This window comes from Populus trichocarpa, chromosome 11 (genome assembly GCF_000002775.5).
Source record: "Populus trichocarpa isolate Nisqually-1 chromosome 11, P.trichocarpa_v4.1, whole genome shotgun sequence".
NCBI classification, from domain to species: Eukaryota; Viridiplantae; Streptophyta; class Magnoliopsida; order Malpighiales; family Salicaceae; genus Populus; species Populus trichocarpa.
Window position 1 is genome coordinate 17,040,491 of NC_037295.2, and position 13,203 is coordinate 17,053,693.

General features: G+C 32.6%; 3 protein-coding genes across 4 annotated transcripts; 1 reads left to right on the forward strand and 2 right to left on the reverse strand.

The window, feature by feature from the left end:
• Nucleotides 1-960: 960 nt before the first annotated feature.
• On the forward strand, nt 961-1,626 carry LOC7470957 (uncharacterized). The gene has a single exon (XM_002316967.4). It carries the CDS (start codon nt 1,099-1,101, stop codon nt 1,414-1,416), a length of 318 nt encoding a protein of 105 aa, XP_002317003.1. The 5' UTR covers nt 961-1,098; the 3' UTR covers nt 1,417-1,626.
• A 1,325-nt stretch (nt 1,627-2,951) lies between these two features.
• On the reverse strand, nt 2,952-8,127 carry LOC7470958 (OVARIAN TUMOR DOMAIN-containing deubiquitinating enzyme 2). 2 transcript variants are annotated; one of them, XM_002317562.4, is made up of 9 exons: nt 7,961-8,127; nt 7,495-7,578; nt 7,342-7,387; nt 6,022-6,130; nt 4,655-4,746; nt 4,495-4,557; nt 4,012-4,130; nt 3,391-3,466; nt 2,952-3,291 (listed from the first exon to the last, which is right to left on the reverse strand). In XM_002317562.4, exons 2-9 carry the CDS (start codon nt 7,557-7,559, stop codon nt 3,235-3,237), a joined length of 627 nt encoding a protein of 208 aa, XP_002317598.1. In that variant the 5' UTR covers nt 7,560-7,578; nt 7,961-8,127; the 3' UTR covers nt 2,952-3,234. The 2 variants fall into 2 exon arrangements, with proteins under 2 accessions (XP_002317598.1, XP_006377852.1); XM_006377790.3 differs by lacking the exon at nt 7,961-8,127 and adding an exon at nt 7,683-7,913.
• A 1,059-nt stretch (nt 8,128-9,186) lies between these two features.
• Nucleotides 9,187-12,129, reverse strand: LOC7454441 (reactive Intermediate Deaminase A, chloroplastic). Its single transcript, XM_002317563.4, has 6 exons — nt 11,877-12,129; nt 11,291-11,406; nt 11,007-11,051; nt 10,586-10,659; nt 10,448-10,497; nt 9,187-9,629 (listed from the first exon to the last, which is right to left on the reverse strand). Exons 1-6 carry the CDS (start codon nt 12,064-12,066, stop codon nt 9,499-9,501), a joined length of 606 nt encoding a protein of 201 aa, XP_002317599.1. The 5' UTR covers nt 12,067-12,129; the 3' UTR covers nt 9,187-9,498.
• Between the last annotated feature and the right edge of the window lie 1,074 nt (nt 12,130-13,203).

Sequence of the window (13,203 nt, forward strand, 5' to 3'; positions counted from 1 at the left end):
CATACGTACGTACATCAAATTAATGCTAAAATATAAATAACGTGGTCCTCTCATGTTACAATTATATAAGAAAAATAATACTCCAAGGCATATATAGATTAAGATGAAATATTTGCTTCCGTACGTAGGATTTCTGAAAAGCCAAAGGAAATATAAATTATTTTATTTTTTAGGGTCTGGTTTGGGAGTATGGTTGCGGTTAATTTTTAAAAAATATTTTTAAGTTGTAAATACATTAGGATAACATTTTTTTATTTTTTAAAAATAATTTTTGACATCAGAATATTAAAATGATTTAAAAACCTATTAATTTAGAGTAAAAAAAATATAAAAAAAATAAATTTTTTTTAAAATTTTTTTAAAATAAAAATAAATAAATAGGATGTAAGAATAAAGGGACAGGACCATCTGATTGGTGTGAAATCCTGATTGGTGTGAAGGGAATAGATTAATTAGGGGATAAGCTTTGATTGTCATAATTGTGGTAATGATTAATTATAAATTACTTTAATTAAAATACTATTATAATAAAGGTGAGGACGGCACACGGGATAGTGCAGTGGCAAAAGGCATCCACGTGAAAGATTCCTTTCGCTTGTTTGCGTTCACACTTGCACTTTAAGCCTGAAGATTCTATCTCAAACCGTGTTCACACCTAGAGAACCACTCTTTAGTCCTTCTAGTTTTGGCTTGGTCCCAAGCTATTTCTAGCCGTTAGCCGGACCCTTTTATCATTACTTGAATTGAATCAACTTCTCAACCCCATTGATGAAGAACACCACAGAAAATTAAGCCAAGCTGAGCCAAGCCATGCAAGCACACCAGCAACAGCTGCCCACCAGCAGCAACTTTATTATGGATAAGATTACTCTGCCATCACGTGCAAAGTGGTAATATGGTCAACACATGCAATTGCCAGGTCACTCATCATGTCATCTCACGTGGCAACAAATCAGGTCTGACTCTTTCTCCCTCTCCTTCTTCTACAACGCACCATGTCCCTCCCTTTATAACATGCCATTCCTCTCCATGCCCAGAACTTGTTCTCTCTGCATAAACATCTAGACGCCATCACACCCTCAAAAGATAGTAAAAAAAATGGGAAATTTCTGGAGGCATATTTCAGGACATGACATGCAAGAGAAGGCCATGAACAACATGGAAGAGAAAGGGCCTCTTGGAGATCATGATAACATGAGAGATTTCACATCATCTTCTTCAACAACAACCACAAGTACAACAGTGAAGATCAAGATTACAAAGAAACAACTCAAGGAGTTGCTGGGTAAGGCTGAAGTAAAGGGACTATCACTGCAACAAATTCTGTCCCAGTTGATGAATGCTAGTAGTGATCATAGATCATATGAACCACAACAACAGTCCTGGAGGCCTAATCTACAGAGTATACCTGAGTGATTATGAGCTCATTTTGCTGAGGGATAGGACGATGATCCATTTATGGGTTCTTGTTGTACAGAGTTTTGTTTTGTAGGGAAAAAGATATGTAGCTTTACTAGTTAATTAAGTTAGCAAGCTCTATACATTTTGCATTTTCCTGCACATACATATATACAGGAACCAGTTTTCGGTTTTGCTGCTAAAAGAATCGTTCCTTTTTCTTTTTAATTCTTTGTTAAAAAATATGCTATTTCTCTTTTACTGTTAACAAATTATATGTTAAAAAACATTCAGGAATTTATTTTATTTTTATCCACGGCTGATGAAATATATATATATATATATATATATATATACTGTGTTAATTACTGGCCCCTTCCTGGAGCTTGTTGGTTTTGTGTTTGATGCACAAACCTTCAATTTCTAAAAGATAGACGGGGATCTTAGACATGTCAAAACTCAAAAGGCTATCTTCCTGGAGAAACTCCAGGCTTGTTGAACCTTATAATAATAATAACAGTCAAATACAAATGGAACAGAAACGTGTATAGTTAGAGTGTTTAGTTAGAGGTACGAAGACAAAAACAAAACTTATCTCAGGAACAGAAACGTGTAAATGGAAGTCATGCCACCCCTCGATCGGATCCCATCTAGCAGTTTTAATGTCATTATCAATTCAGGTTTAAATGATAAAGAATGGAGCCAAAAATAAAATTCGTGAATATATGAAATTCAAACATTGATGATTTTGCTTAAAATCGAGGGGAGAAAAAAGAAAAAAGAGCTCACTGTTAAATTAAAAAACAATAAAATTAAAGAAAAGGAAAAGGAAAGAAAGAGACTTTATATATATTAGAGCATGAGATCCATTAGTTCATACAATATTCAAGCTGCATGGCCATGGCCGACAATATCGACAGCGACCATTTGAACATTTCATGAGCTAAGTCATTGTCATTCAACTGCAGATAGAAAAAGCATACACTTAATAGCTACACGAATTAAGGAAGAAGCGATCGGAGAAATTAATCAGGGCTAAGTCAATTGAAGGGACTACATCAACCTGCTTCATTTAAAACTATATATACATTTCTTATGTTTCCGTGATAGTTGGCGCAAAGGCCTAGCCAATGTATGCATGTGATGATTAAATTATAGATTGCACTAGATATTTGTAATGGATTTTTTAAAAAAAAAGAGTCGATGTTCAAGCGCTAGTGTATTTTTAAAAAATAAAATAAAAATATTTGATTTGAGTTATAAACATGAATAAATCCATTTTAGTTAATCTGAGCTAACCTAGGATAACACGCCAAACTCGTAATTTATAGATTTTCATTCTTCCTTTGTCTTTTTATGAAGATCTAAGTATCATGAAATAAAAACAAAAATGATAAAACTCTCAATACAGTCAGAAAAATATCAACGATATGAATCCATAGATACTGTAGAAAAAAGCGACCTAAGATGGCGCATGTAGCAAATGCGTGATCATTGTTTCTCTACTAAAATGAGAATTATTTTCCAAACTATGCTAATGTGGGAAAAACTCAGACAACTATGCATACAGCATAAAAGAATTTAGCTGGTACCAAAGAATTAGATGTTACCAAACACATTTTATCGATTACAGACACAAGTACACACAACTAAAAGCTAGGGTTACAGCAAAGCCACGAAAACAACAAAAGTACACACAAACATCTTTATTTGGGTTCCCTGATAAAACAAATTAACTTGACAGACTGGATAGTACAGCAATCCTCTCTCTAGTTGCCGAGGAACTTGAGAAAGAAGATGTTTCTGTTTTCTGTGGTTTGGTTTGCACAGTTACAATCATCTGTATTCTTGAAAGTTCACATGGCCTGTGGTTTGTGCATGCTCGACGGCCTCCTAAATATTAACATGAAAATGACAACATCGTAACATGGCTCAACATAGCATAAACCTCAATACAAGCACGCACGGAGAATGGAGCAAGTATGAACTAACCTTCTGGCCAATGACTCCAATTTGGCATACCCCGCAGCGCAAAGTGAAGTTGGCAGTGTCTGTGTAACTTCTTTTCCTACAAGCAATAGAATTAAATAAATATTTCTTGATTACAAGATTTCACCAATCAGCATATACCTATGGAGACAAATGGGGAAAATAAATAACAAGAACTACATTGTTGCTAGTTGGAGAATAAAGTCGCTGAGAGAGTGCAAATTAAGATCACTCCTTGGGGAAGTATCTAATGCTCTTGAAATGCAGAGCAGCATCGGAGCAAAAACTGAATTACTGTGACCTAGATGTATCTTAAAAATCTGATTGATAAAAATTCTAGAAAGGAAAATAAATTTTCAAGAAGATATGAACTATGCTGCCAAAAAATGATCCACGGTCATCAAGCTTATCTCTAGCCTCTGAATTATTTGGACTTTGTCTAGAGGGCATTTCATCCGTTGATGTAATCTACTTCCAGTCCCATTATGTATTTAGACCACGATATCCCATTATGTATTTAGACCACGATATACAAAAGCTACATATTTCATAAATAGAATCTGAATATGAAACTTCTTTCCATGTGTTAAAGCACTTATCCTATTTTATTTACATAAATAATACCTTTGTTGCTCCTTAACAAGATTAAGAGCATGCCCCTCAGCTGGTCCTATGGTCCTGTCCTTCTGTACAGTAAATATGGTCTGATCAAACTCCTCTGGAGCTCCCTCAAATGGAGACATCTGTTTGTATGCATAACCAAGAGAAGGGTCCCATAAGTAGGATACACAGACAAAAAAACATATTGTTGATGGAGCACAGCAGAAAGAGCTAAATAAATTATTATAACAGCATAGCAAGCATGGGAATTTGAAACTAAACAATGCTGCAGTCTATAATAAGCTCACTGTTCAATATCTCTGATGGTTAGGACCATGTTTGACCACAAGATCTCCCTTGTAGGGACTGAGACCATAGACATTCCAGTATTCCAGATCCATAGATCACACATTTTCGTAATTATATCCTCCTTTAATTCTACATTTTGACAAGAAATCTCATGCTAAATATTAAATAAATAAAAATATTGGAAGTGAAAAAACATACAGCTAAAGCATCATAATGGAGTCCATCGTAAATCAGCATGGCCCTTTCTGAGTACTTCCTGTCCTGTCAAATAGCAAGATAAAGATAAATGACTGTAAACATTAAGTAATGCTCAAGTTGGAGATATTTCAAACAAAAATAACATATCACTAACACTGACCTGACCATACAAATCACACCGCATGGTCTGGATATCATATGCCGCAATTTCACGTCCATAATAATCTGCTAATATTGAAAGCTCAATAGCACCTTCACGAGAGAGCACCAAGAAGAAAAGTAATCAGAATAGTTCAATGAGCAAACAACTAACATCTAAAAAGCATACAAAAATTAGTGCATGATTGTGAAAGGAAAAGAATGCCTAAAAGATTTTAATGGTTAAAGACCTCAAGAAAAGCAGACATAATTTGGTGCCTATCAAATCAAAACAAATTTAAAGACACTTAATACAAGCCAAGGACCTAACAACTGCCAACAACCTAAACTGAACAATCCTTTTACTGCTAAAATGTAATGCTTAGGATTCCAATTCCAGTATTTAGATCATTATGAGAATATCAATTTTTCTACTGAAAACTGCAGACATGATTTCCAGCTTATAGGTTATTTGTTTGCTGGGAATCCCTCAAGTGCTTCCCATTGTGTTTCATAGAATACAGAGGAAACTATGCCTCCACCTTTACAGCACTGACATTTGTAGACAAGTGTCCTCATCAAACAGGTTCCCTTTTCCTAGGCAGAAAATATTAAATTCCTTGTTCTATAAATTCTTTATATATGCTTGAAAATATGTTATTGTGAGAGATAAAAAGAATTCTTTAATTGAAGTCAAATTACAAAACTGATGTGTTCACAGCTTTCTTTTAGAGAAGACAAAAACTAAAAGGTGTTTTATTTTGTAAAGATTCAAGAATCCAAGTCTTAAATTCCTTGTTCTATAAATTCTTTATATATGCTTGAAAGTATGTTATTATGAGAGATAAAAAGAATTCTTTAATTGAAGTCAAATTACAAAACTGATGTGTTCACAGCTTTCTTTTAGAGAAGACAAAACCTAAAAGGTGTTTTATTTTGTAAAGATTCAAGAATCCAAGTCTTCCTTTACACTGAATAAAGGAACTTGGTATAAAGCAATGAATAATACTTGGGAATCACTTCTTGTATAAGAGAACAGAGAGTGATGTTGCATAAAGCTACTAGATTCCCAATGCTAAACATGAGTGCAAAAAGCAATTTATCTTTAATAACTCTTTTAGCTCATGAAGTCAAGATGCCAAACTCTAGGACTCTAATGACTCAGTGGTGAAAGGGGGCTTTTCCTATATGCTGCTAAATTTTGATCATCATATATTGAATATGAATGTAATTTTGTTGACTAAAGAGAGTCCCACAGACACTGCAGCTTGTTAGAGTCCTACACAACAGTCTCGTAATTTAGATGGTTAATCACTTCATTTCAGTAACCATCCCAATAGAAATTACAGCACCGTTTCAATAGGCAAGAAAAAAAAAAGTTAAACCTACCTCCCCACTTCTCAGAGTCACGAATCCAATTACAATATTCACCATTTGGCTTCCCGAGAAATGCTTCATTATATTTTTCTGGATCGCTTGCCACTGTTCCAGCTATAACCTTACAAAAATTATTGATTGCAAAGAACATCAAGAAAATAAGATAGGAAAAAAGAGTAGAGACTTTAAATAATGCAGGTTTTTGAAGTGGAAGGAAAGGATGAGTTGTTCCTTTATCAATGATTTGAAAAGTATCAAGACATCAATGATACTTCAGGATAACACATAGCAACTCCAGCAATGTCAGTGCCTAGCCATTGCAATCTATTACATGTCCTTACACTTGGCAAACTGACAAGCAATTCTGTAAAAGATTCCATGCAAAATATTGCTCTAGAATCAGATCCACTCACTGATAGCATCAATAATTAAGGGGGACTGATTCTGAATTCTACTTCCATAGCATATTTCACATTTCTACAATCATAATGAAGCATGTGTTTTTTTTATTCAGCTGATTAGGATCTTGAACTTGGGATATGACTTGTGTGATAATCATTATCTTTTCTTCTTCATAGTACATATAATTGCTTGGGAAAAATTAATCAAGACCTTAAACCCATTCCTACACGACATATTATCTAAGAGCTAGCATGATGATGACAAAGCAACACTTGTTACTTTTATGCCAAAGATTTTTGTTCTCACAACTAGAAAACGATCTTCATTTGGTTAACCAGAGAAGCTAAATAACAAACAACTCTAACAACTTGGATCCACCAAATAAAAACCTTCTTCTCACATCTAAATTAAGTGTAGAGGCCATGGTTTCCACTTAATATAGGTGAAAATTTCCAATTTTTGTCCCTGAAACTACCCATGTTCTTATTTTATTTGTCACCTTCCTCTTGTAATTTTGCAACTTCAAAATCCACCAAAATACATCCAAAGAGAATTTAAGGCATCTCTAATTATGATAAAAACAATTCTTTCTACCAAAAAGAAAAAACTAAAATTAAAAAGTGAAAATGGAATGCATTTATTAATATCTAGACATCCAGTCCTTCAACTAGCAGTGCACTAAACATCTAAGAAGTGACTCCAGACCAGGAATCATACAAACATTATTCGTCTACAATAAACAGTATTGCTACCAGATTGAACATGGTAAACACCTTTTCCAATTGAAAAATCGAAACTTTATGCATGTAAATTTTAGGAACAAGTTGCTCTAACTACAATCAACCCACATAATGAAAATCAAAAGTTTAAAGAATTACACAAATTTAGCATATTGAAAGCAAAGCTAAAATAAAGATGAGAAGCAAGAACCTGTCTCAACCCATAAGCTTTATTTTTGTCATGGTCCATAACATAGCTGCGAACAAGCAAAAGAACAGCATCAAAGGTTAAAACTTTACCAGCAACTCATTCAATTGACACAAGAAATCACTGAAAACAGAGGCATCATAGTTTAGAATTTACCCAACAGCATTGAACAGGCAACTATTGTCCGAGGGAATGACCCTTCTAACGACGATTCCTTCCATTATATCAATAATCAAGAACCTGAAAGCAATCCCAGGTAAAATATCAGCTTTATACTTGTAATTCAAGAGGTACTCAAATTTACAAGAACCCGAATTTAAAAACTTGGAGCAACTACTATGCACCTTCCAAAAACTTGAAAAGGACCCAAATTTCCACCAAGCAAAACCAACCCAGATGCAGAAACACAACAAGAAAAGGACATGAATGGTTTATAAGCAATTTAAAAAATGCCCACAAGAAGCATATATGCTGATAGATCCAGTAAGCATATCAAGAACATAACTTTAAGGCAAAGTAACTTCAAGAAACAAGAAAAGATAAAGAAAGCAAAGCAAGAAACAGGCAAAAGATTAATTATCTACGGAAATAATGATGTTATAAGATAAAGAACAAATCTTACAGGTTTTGGAAATGAAAAGAGGAGTGGTTGAGAGAGAGAGAAGGATTTTTATGTCGTTTGGTATATGTTATCGGTGTGCTTTTGCCTTTTGATGTTCCCTCTTAAGCCGGGGGGTTTCCATTGCCTATTTACTATTTGTTAGCTTTCAACTGTGTCTTCGGTTGAAGAATCTGAAAGAAAAAAAAAAGATAATAATAATAATAATAATAATAATAATAATAATAATAATATATTTATTAGAAAATCATTTACAATAAACATTGATTATTTCTTGAACTTAACTAGTGAATTTATTGAGAAATTAAGTTTCAATGTGAAGAGAATTTTGTTAATAGAAAATTTTCCAAAATAGAAAACTAATAAAAACATTAAAATTTAAAAATTAATGTGTATATTTTTTAATTAAAAAACATGATATTTAAAAAAACATTCACAATATTAATATATTTTTTATTATCTTCGAAATGAATTTAAAATTCTACCTACAAAGCGCAGAGATCAAACTAATAAAATTCTAAATTGTGATTATATATCAATTATTATATTGCGTTTAATACTTGCCCTATAGTTGGTGACATTAGTGTTGAACTCGTACTCTTGCGGAAGGTGAGACTTCGAGCTGGCATCATAGAGTATTTGTAAACCTACCTTTTGTATCAAATTTTATTTATACATTAATCAGTATTTACAGGTAGGGTATTTATTATATTTATACTTTATTAAAAAAAATTAGATATTCATAAGTTACAATAAAATAAAATAATATAAATCATGTTGAGTTTAAATTGAGTACCATTATATTTATACCTTATTTATTAGATAATTATCCAAAAAAATTATATATAATCTTTCATGCGTTATATAATAAAATAATATAAATCATATTTTGTTATAATTTAAGATACCATTTTGATACAGACAGTTTTTGCTCGCATGAAATGCCAATAAGATGTTTAAAAATATAATAACAATTATTTTTTAAAATATTTTTATTTATAAATATATCAAAATAATATTTTTTTAATTTTAAAAAAATTATTTTTAACAACTCATCAAAAACAACATAATTACATAAAAAAATTCATAAAACATTGTTTGAAACAAGATTCCAAACTGCACCTAAGAGAATATCTTAGCATCTTTCTTTGAATATATACCAGATAAGCAGAGTCACCTACCCAAAAAGAGCAGATTTGAATGCCAACCAAACCCAAGAGATTACCAACTAGAGAGAGGAATATGCGCTGCGTCAGATGCAAGGTTAACATAAAGGTTGCAAATTGCAAGGCTCAAAAAGTCTGTCTAGAACCCCACTACACATTCATCGAATAATGGCACTTGTTGAAAGTGTAAATTCCTCGATGTTTGTTCATTTTTTGGTTCCATGATTACCCTAGCACTTGCCCCATGTTCTCAAGCATGTACTTGCTAATATTGGGAGATACATCCAAGGGTAAGTAAATCGCTATTGTCATCCCACTTTATTAGTTTGAGCACTTTCTGAAAACAGCCTTGAGCTCCTTCTATGGATGGCTAGGTCATGTGTGCGAGACTGGCTGAGGCTCCACTTTTTGGGGAAGTTCAGCAATGCACTCGATTTCAATTTTGGCATCCAGAGGCAACGCTGCTACCTGATAAGTTGAGCGAGCAGGAAATGGTGCAGGGAAGTCTGTAAAACAAACCATATTGTTAACTTAGGTTGCAAAGTGCAATAATGTCAAAGATGCTAGATAACAACTTTCATTTTCTCACCAAGGCTAGATAACAAATCTCTTTTCAAGGAAAATGATGGACAAAATAGATTTCAAATAAATTTCCTGAGGCATGCTCTAATGTCAAAAACAGATCCTTCAGAAGCTTAAAAATGCCATTCAGTAAGCACTTGAACTCGGCAAGAAGAAGAAGGAAAAAATGACGCAGCAGAAAAGCTCTCGAACTCGGCCAAAACTCTACCAGAAAAATGAAGAAATATGCCAAAAATAAAGAAAGACACAAAATTCTAACATGCATCATGCATGATAATCAAGAGTCAGCCAAAATGATTCACATGTTCCAGTTTCATTCAACATCCCAAGTTAATGGCAAGTGGATCACATATAGATGAATTTCTAACAATCCTACTGCAGCCGAGACAGACAATTCTTAACCTATCTAGATGACTGATCAATATTTATCTGATTATATAGGTCTGGATTCTTAGTCTGCACTGACAAGAGTTCCACAACAACTGACTATCATTAAAATATTGAAAACTTGAAAGTCAGCATGGGTGGAAAGTGTATCTGCAATGCTAGGCAGTGAAGATTTTCACTGAAGCATATCCTACATTTGCAGAGTGATATACAATGTTTTCGTTTTCTTGTTGTTGGCAGGTCCAATGTCAAGTAGACATAGTTATTTGCGACACAAACAGGGTGAAAGACTATATGTTCCATAACATACCAGTACAAATATTCTGCAAAAAAAATAAAAATCAATAGAACATACAGTTTGCATAGATATCATTCACTTTCTTGAAGTCTTTCAAGTCAGCTAACCTGCAGAGAACACAAAAATATGTAGCAGAAAAAAGATGATTCTCAATTAAAAAAAAATCGATATTGCAAGGCAAAAAGTGAATCCTACATTATCGTTGTCTTTACTACTAAGGAATAGTCGCTACCACTAGCTTTCAGTATCTCCCCCATATTCTTAAGTACCTGTAAAGTTCTTGAAGTCAAATCTGTCAGTTATCAATCCATTTAGCAGCTTTGAAACTGAGAAGTTATCCATAGCAGATTTGCAATCAAACTAAGTGCAATCAATAAAAAAGGACCAAGCTAATTCGATATAAAACCAAGGGAGGCACTACACCAGTGGAAAAGCCTATTCGCTACAGTTTCAGCACATCCTCAGATAAAGCAGGTTGGTCATAAAAGGTAGAATACGCAAAACTAAGAAATTAAATTTACAGAGCCATCAGAGCTGGCCTCTTGAGCAGAACACCACCTCAAGAAAGAAAACAAATCTACAACATGAGTTGCTAATTCAAAGGTTGCATATTTACCTGTTCTGTCTGATCCTCAACATCCTGTGAGACAAACTTCCCAGTCTGCATTAATGTATCAAGAAAATATCATAAGTATCCAGGAAAGGGATTCTGAAAAACAAAATTGCAAATGCAGTAGCGTGATTTTGTCTCAACATGCACGTAACAGTAGAATAATTAAGGACCCCGATAAAAGCACATTTGATGCTCCAAAATTACAAGTTACAAAAACCAAAAGAACAGAAAAATTTGAAATGCCATGAAACGGTTATTCAAAATGAAAGTGGAGAATTAAACCATACCTCTGGAATGAGACCTAAGACACCAGAAACAAATACAAGGTTATTGGATTTAATTGCTTGAGAATATGGTCCCAATGCTGCCGGAGCCTTGTCTGTTTTAACAGCCTCCTTTTGAGCTACACTCAAAATAGACATTGACCATTGTCAGCCATCAAATACTCAAAATCGAATCACCATATAAATCAACCTACTTTCAAACAAAACAATCATACATTTGAACAAACAAACCTCACAAAATCCTTAATAAATTTCTAAACCCAACAATTGAGAAAGTTGAGACTTTTCAACTCGACACATCCATCAAGCCAATACTATCAAACTCAATATTACAAGAGTCACGTACTTTTCCACTCTATTGATCAGTTACACACATATTAACCAAAACCCACAAATCAATTCCCATAAAATATCCAAAATTTTCTACTCTATTCATTACTATCACACATTAACCAAAACCCAGAAATCAATTCTCATAAAGTCTCAAACTTTGTATCCAATTCAATTAGCTACACACATTTAGCTAATCAATTCGAAATAAGGAGATAAAACTGTTAAGAAAGAGGAGGGGGGGGGGGGCGGGAGTTACGAGGGAAAGTGCAAGTGTTCAAGGAAGCGAAAGGAGGGGTGGTTAATCGATTGGTACAACACTGCCGCCAAAAACCGGTTGCGACGACGGAGGCGCAACCAATGCCGCCGATAGCAAATGGGATTCGGTTGCGCACTGCACCGACGTTGATCAACGAGACATTAAAGGGTTTTAGAACACACCACGACATTTTCTCTTGTTTGTCTTGTCTCTCGAGACTGTAATTACTTGTGCTATTCGGAAAGAAGCTGTTTTTTTTTTTTTTTTTTTTTTTTTTGTAAATGTGATAGAGGTAATTTTTTAAAATATATTTTATTTAAAAATATATTAAAATAATATTTTTTAAAAATATATTTTTAATAATAACCTATTAAAACAATAAAAAAATATAATTTAAAATAAAAAAAATCAAAATTTTTCTCAAAAATAGGGTGTATTTGATAATATGATAATGATTGGGGTTCAAAGTATTTTTTCTCAAAAATATATTAAAATAATATCTTTTTATTTTTAAAAAATTAATTTTAATATAGCGTATCAGATTTAAAATATAAAAAAAATTATTTAAAAAAAAACATTTTTTAAAAAAAATTAAAAATATAATTTTAACCACGTTAACAAACATTCACGAGTGTTTGTTTTTTAGGTAGCTTTTGTGGTTGTGATTTTAAAAAAATAAATTTAAAAAAAATATGGTTAATTGTGGTTAGTTGGATTTAGATACGTGTTTTATAAAAATTGTGGTTGAAGTGTATGTGTAGCAAAAAACAAGTATAAAATATTTGGTGGAAGTATGGTTGTAGTTGCTTTTCAAAGTGTTTTTTACTTGGAAATGCATTAAAATAATATTTTTTTTATTTTAAAAAAATTATTTTTGATATTAGCACATCAAAACGATCTGAAAACACCAAAAATTATATCAATTTGAAGTAAAGAAAAAAATAAAAAAATTTAATTTTTTTCAAAAATACTTTTAAAACGCAAAAACAAACAGGGTTTTACGAAACTCAGTTAAAAAAACATATAAAAACTGCTTCATAAAAACTACATTTCAAACTTAATTTTTTAGCAGACCTTGCAATATAAAATGCAATTTGGTTTGTTTTCAAATATTTTATTGTGTTTGTTTCACCGCAAATATAAAAACCGGTGAAAAACAAACACAAACATAATCAAAGTAGGGAATGGTTTTATTTGTTTTCTTAGCACATTTTTTTTTAAATAGATCACATTATATTATATATATAATTAAATTTAATTATACTATTTAAAATACTAATAAAAATAAATTGGATTAACAATCTTAATTATTTTTCTATTAATTCAA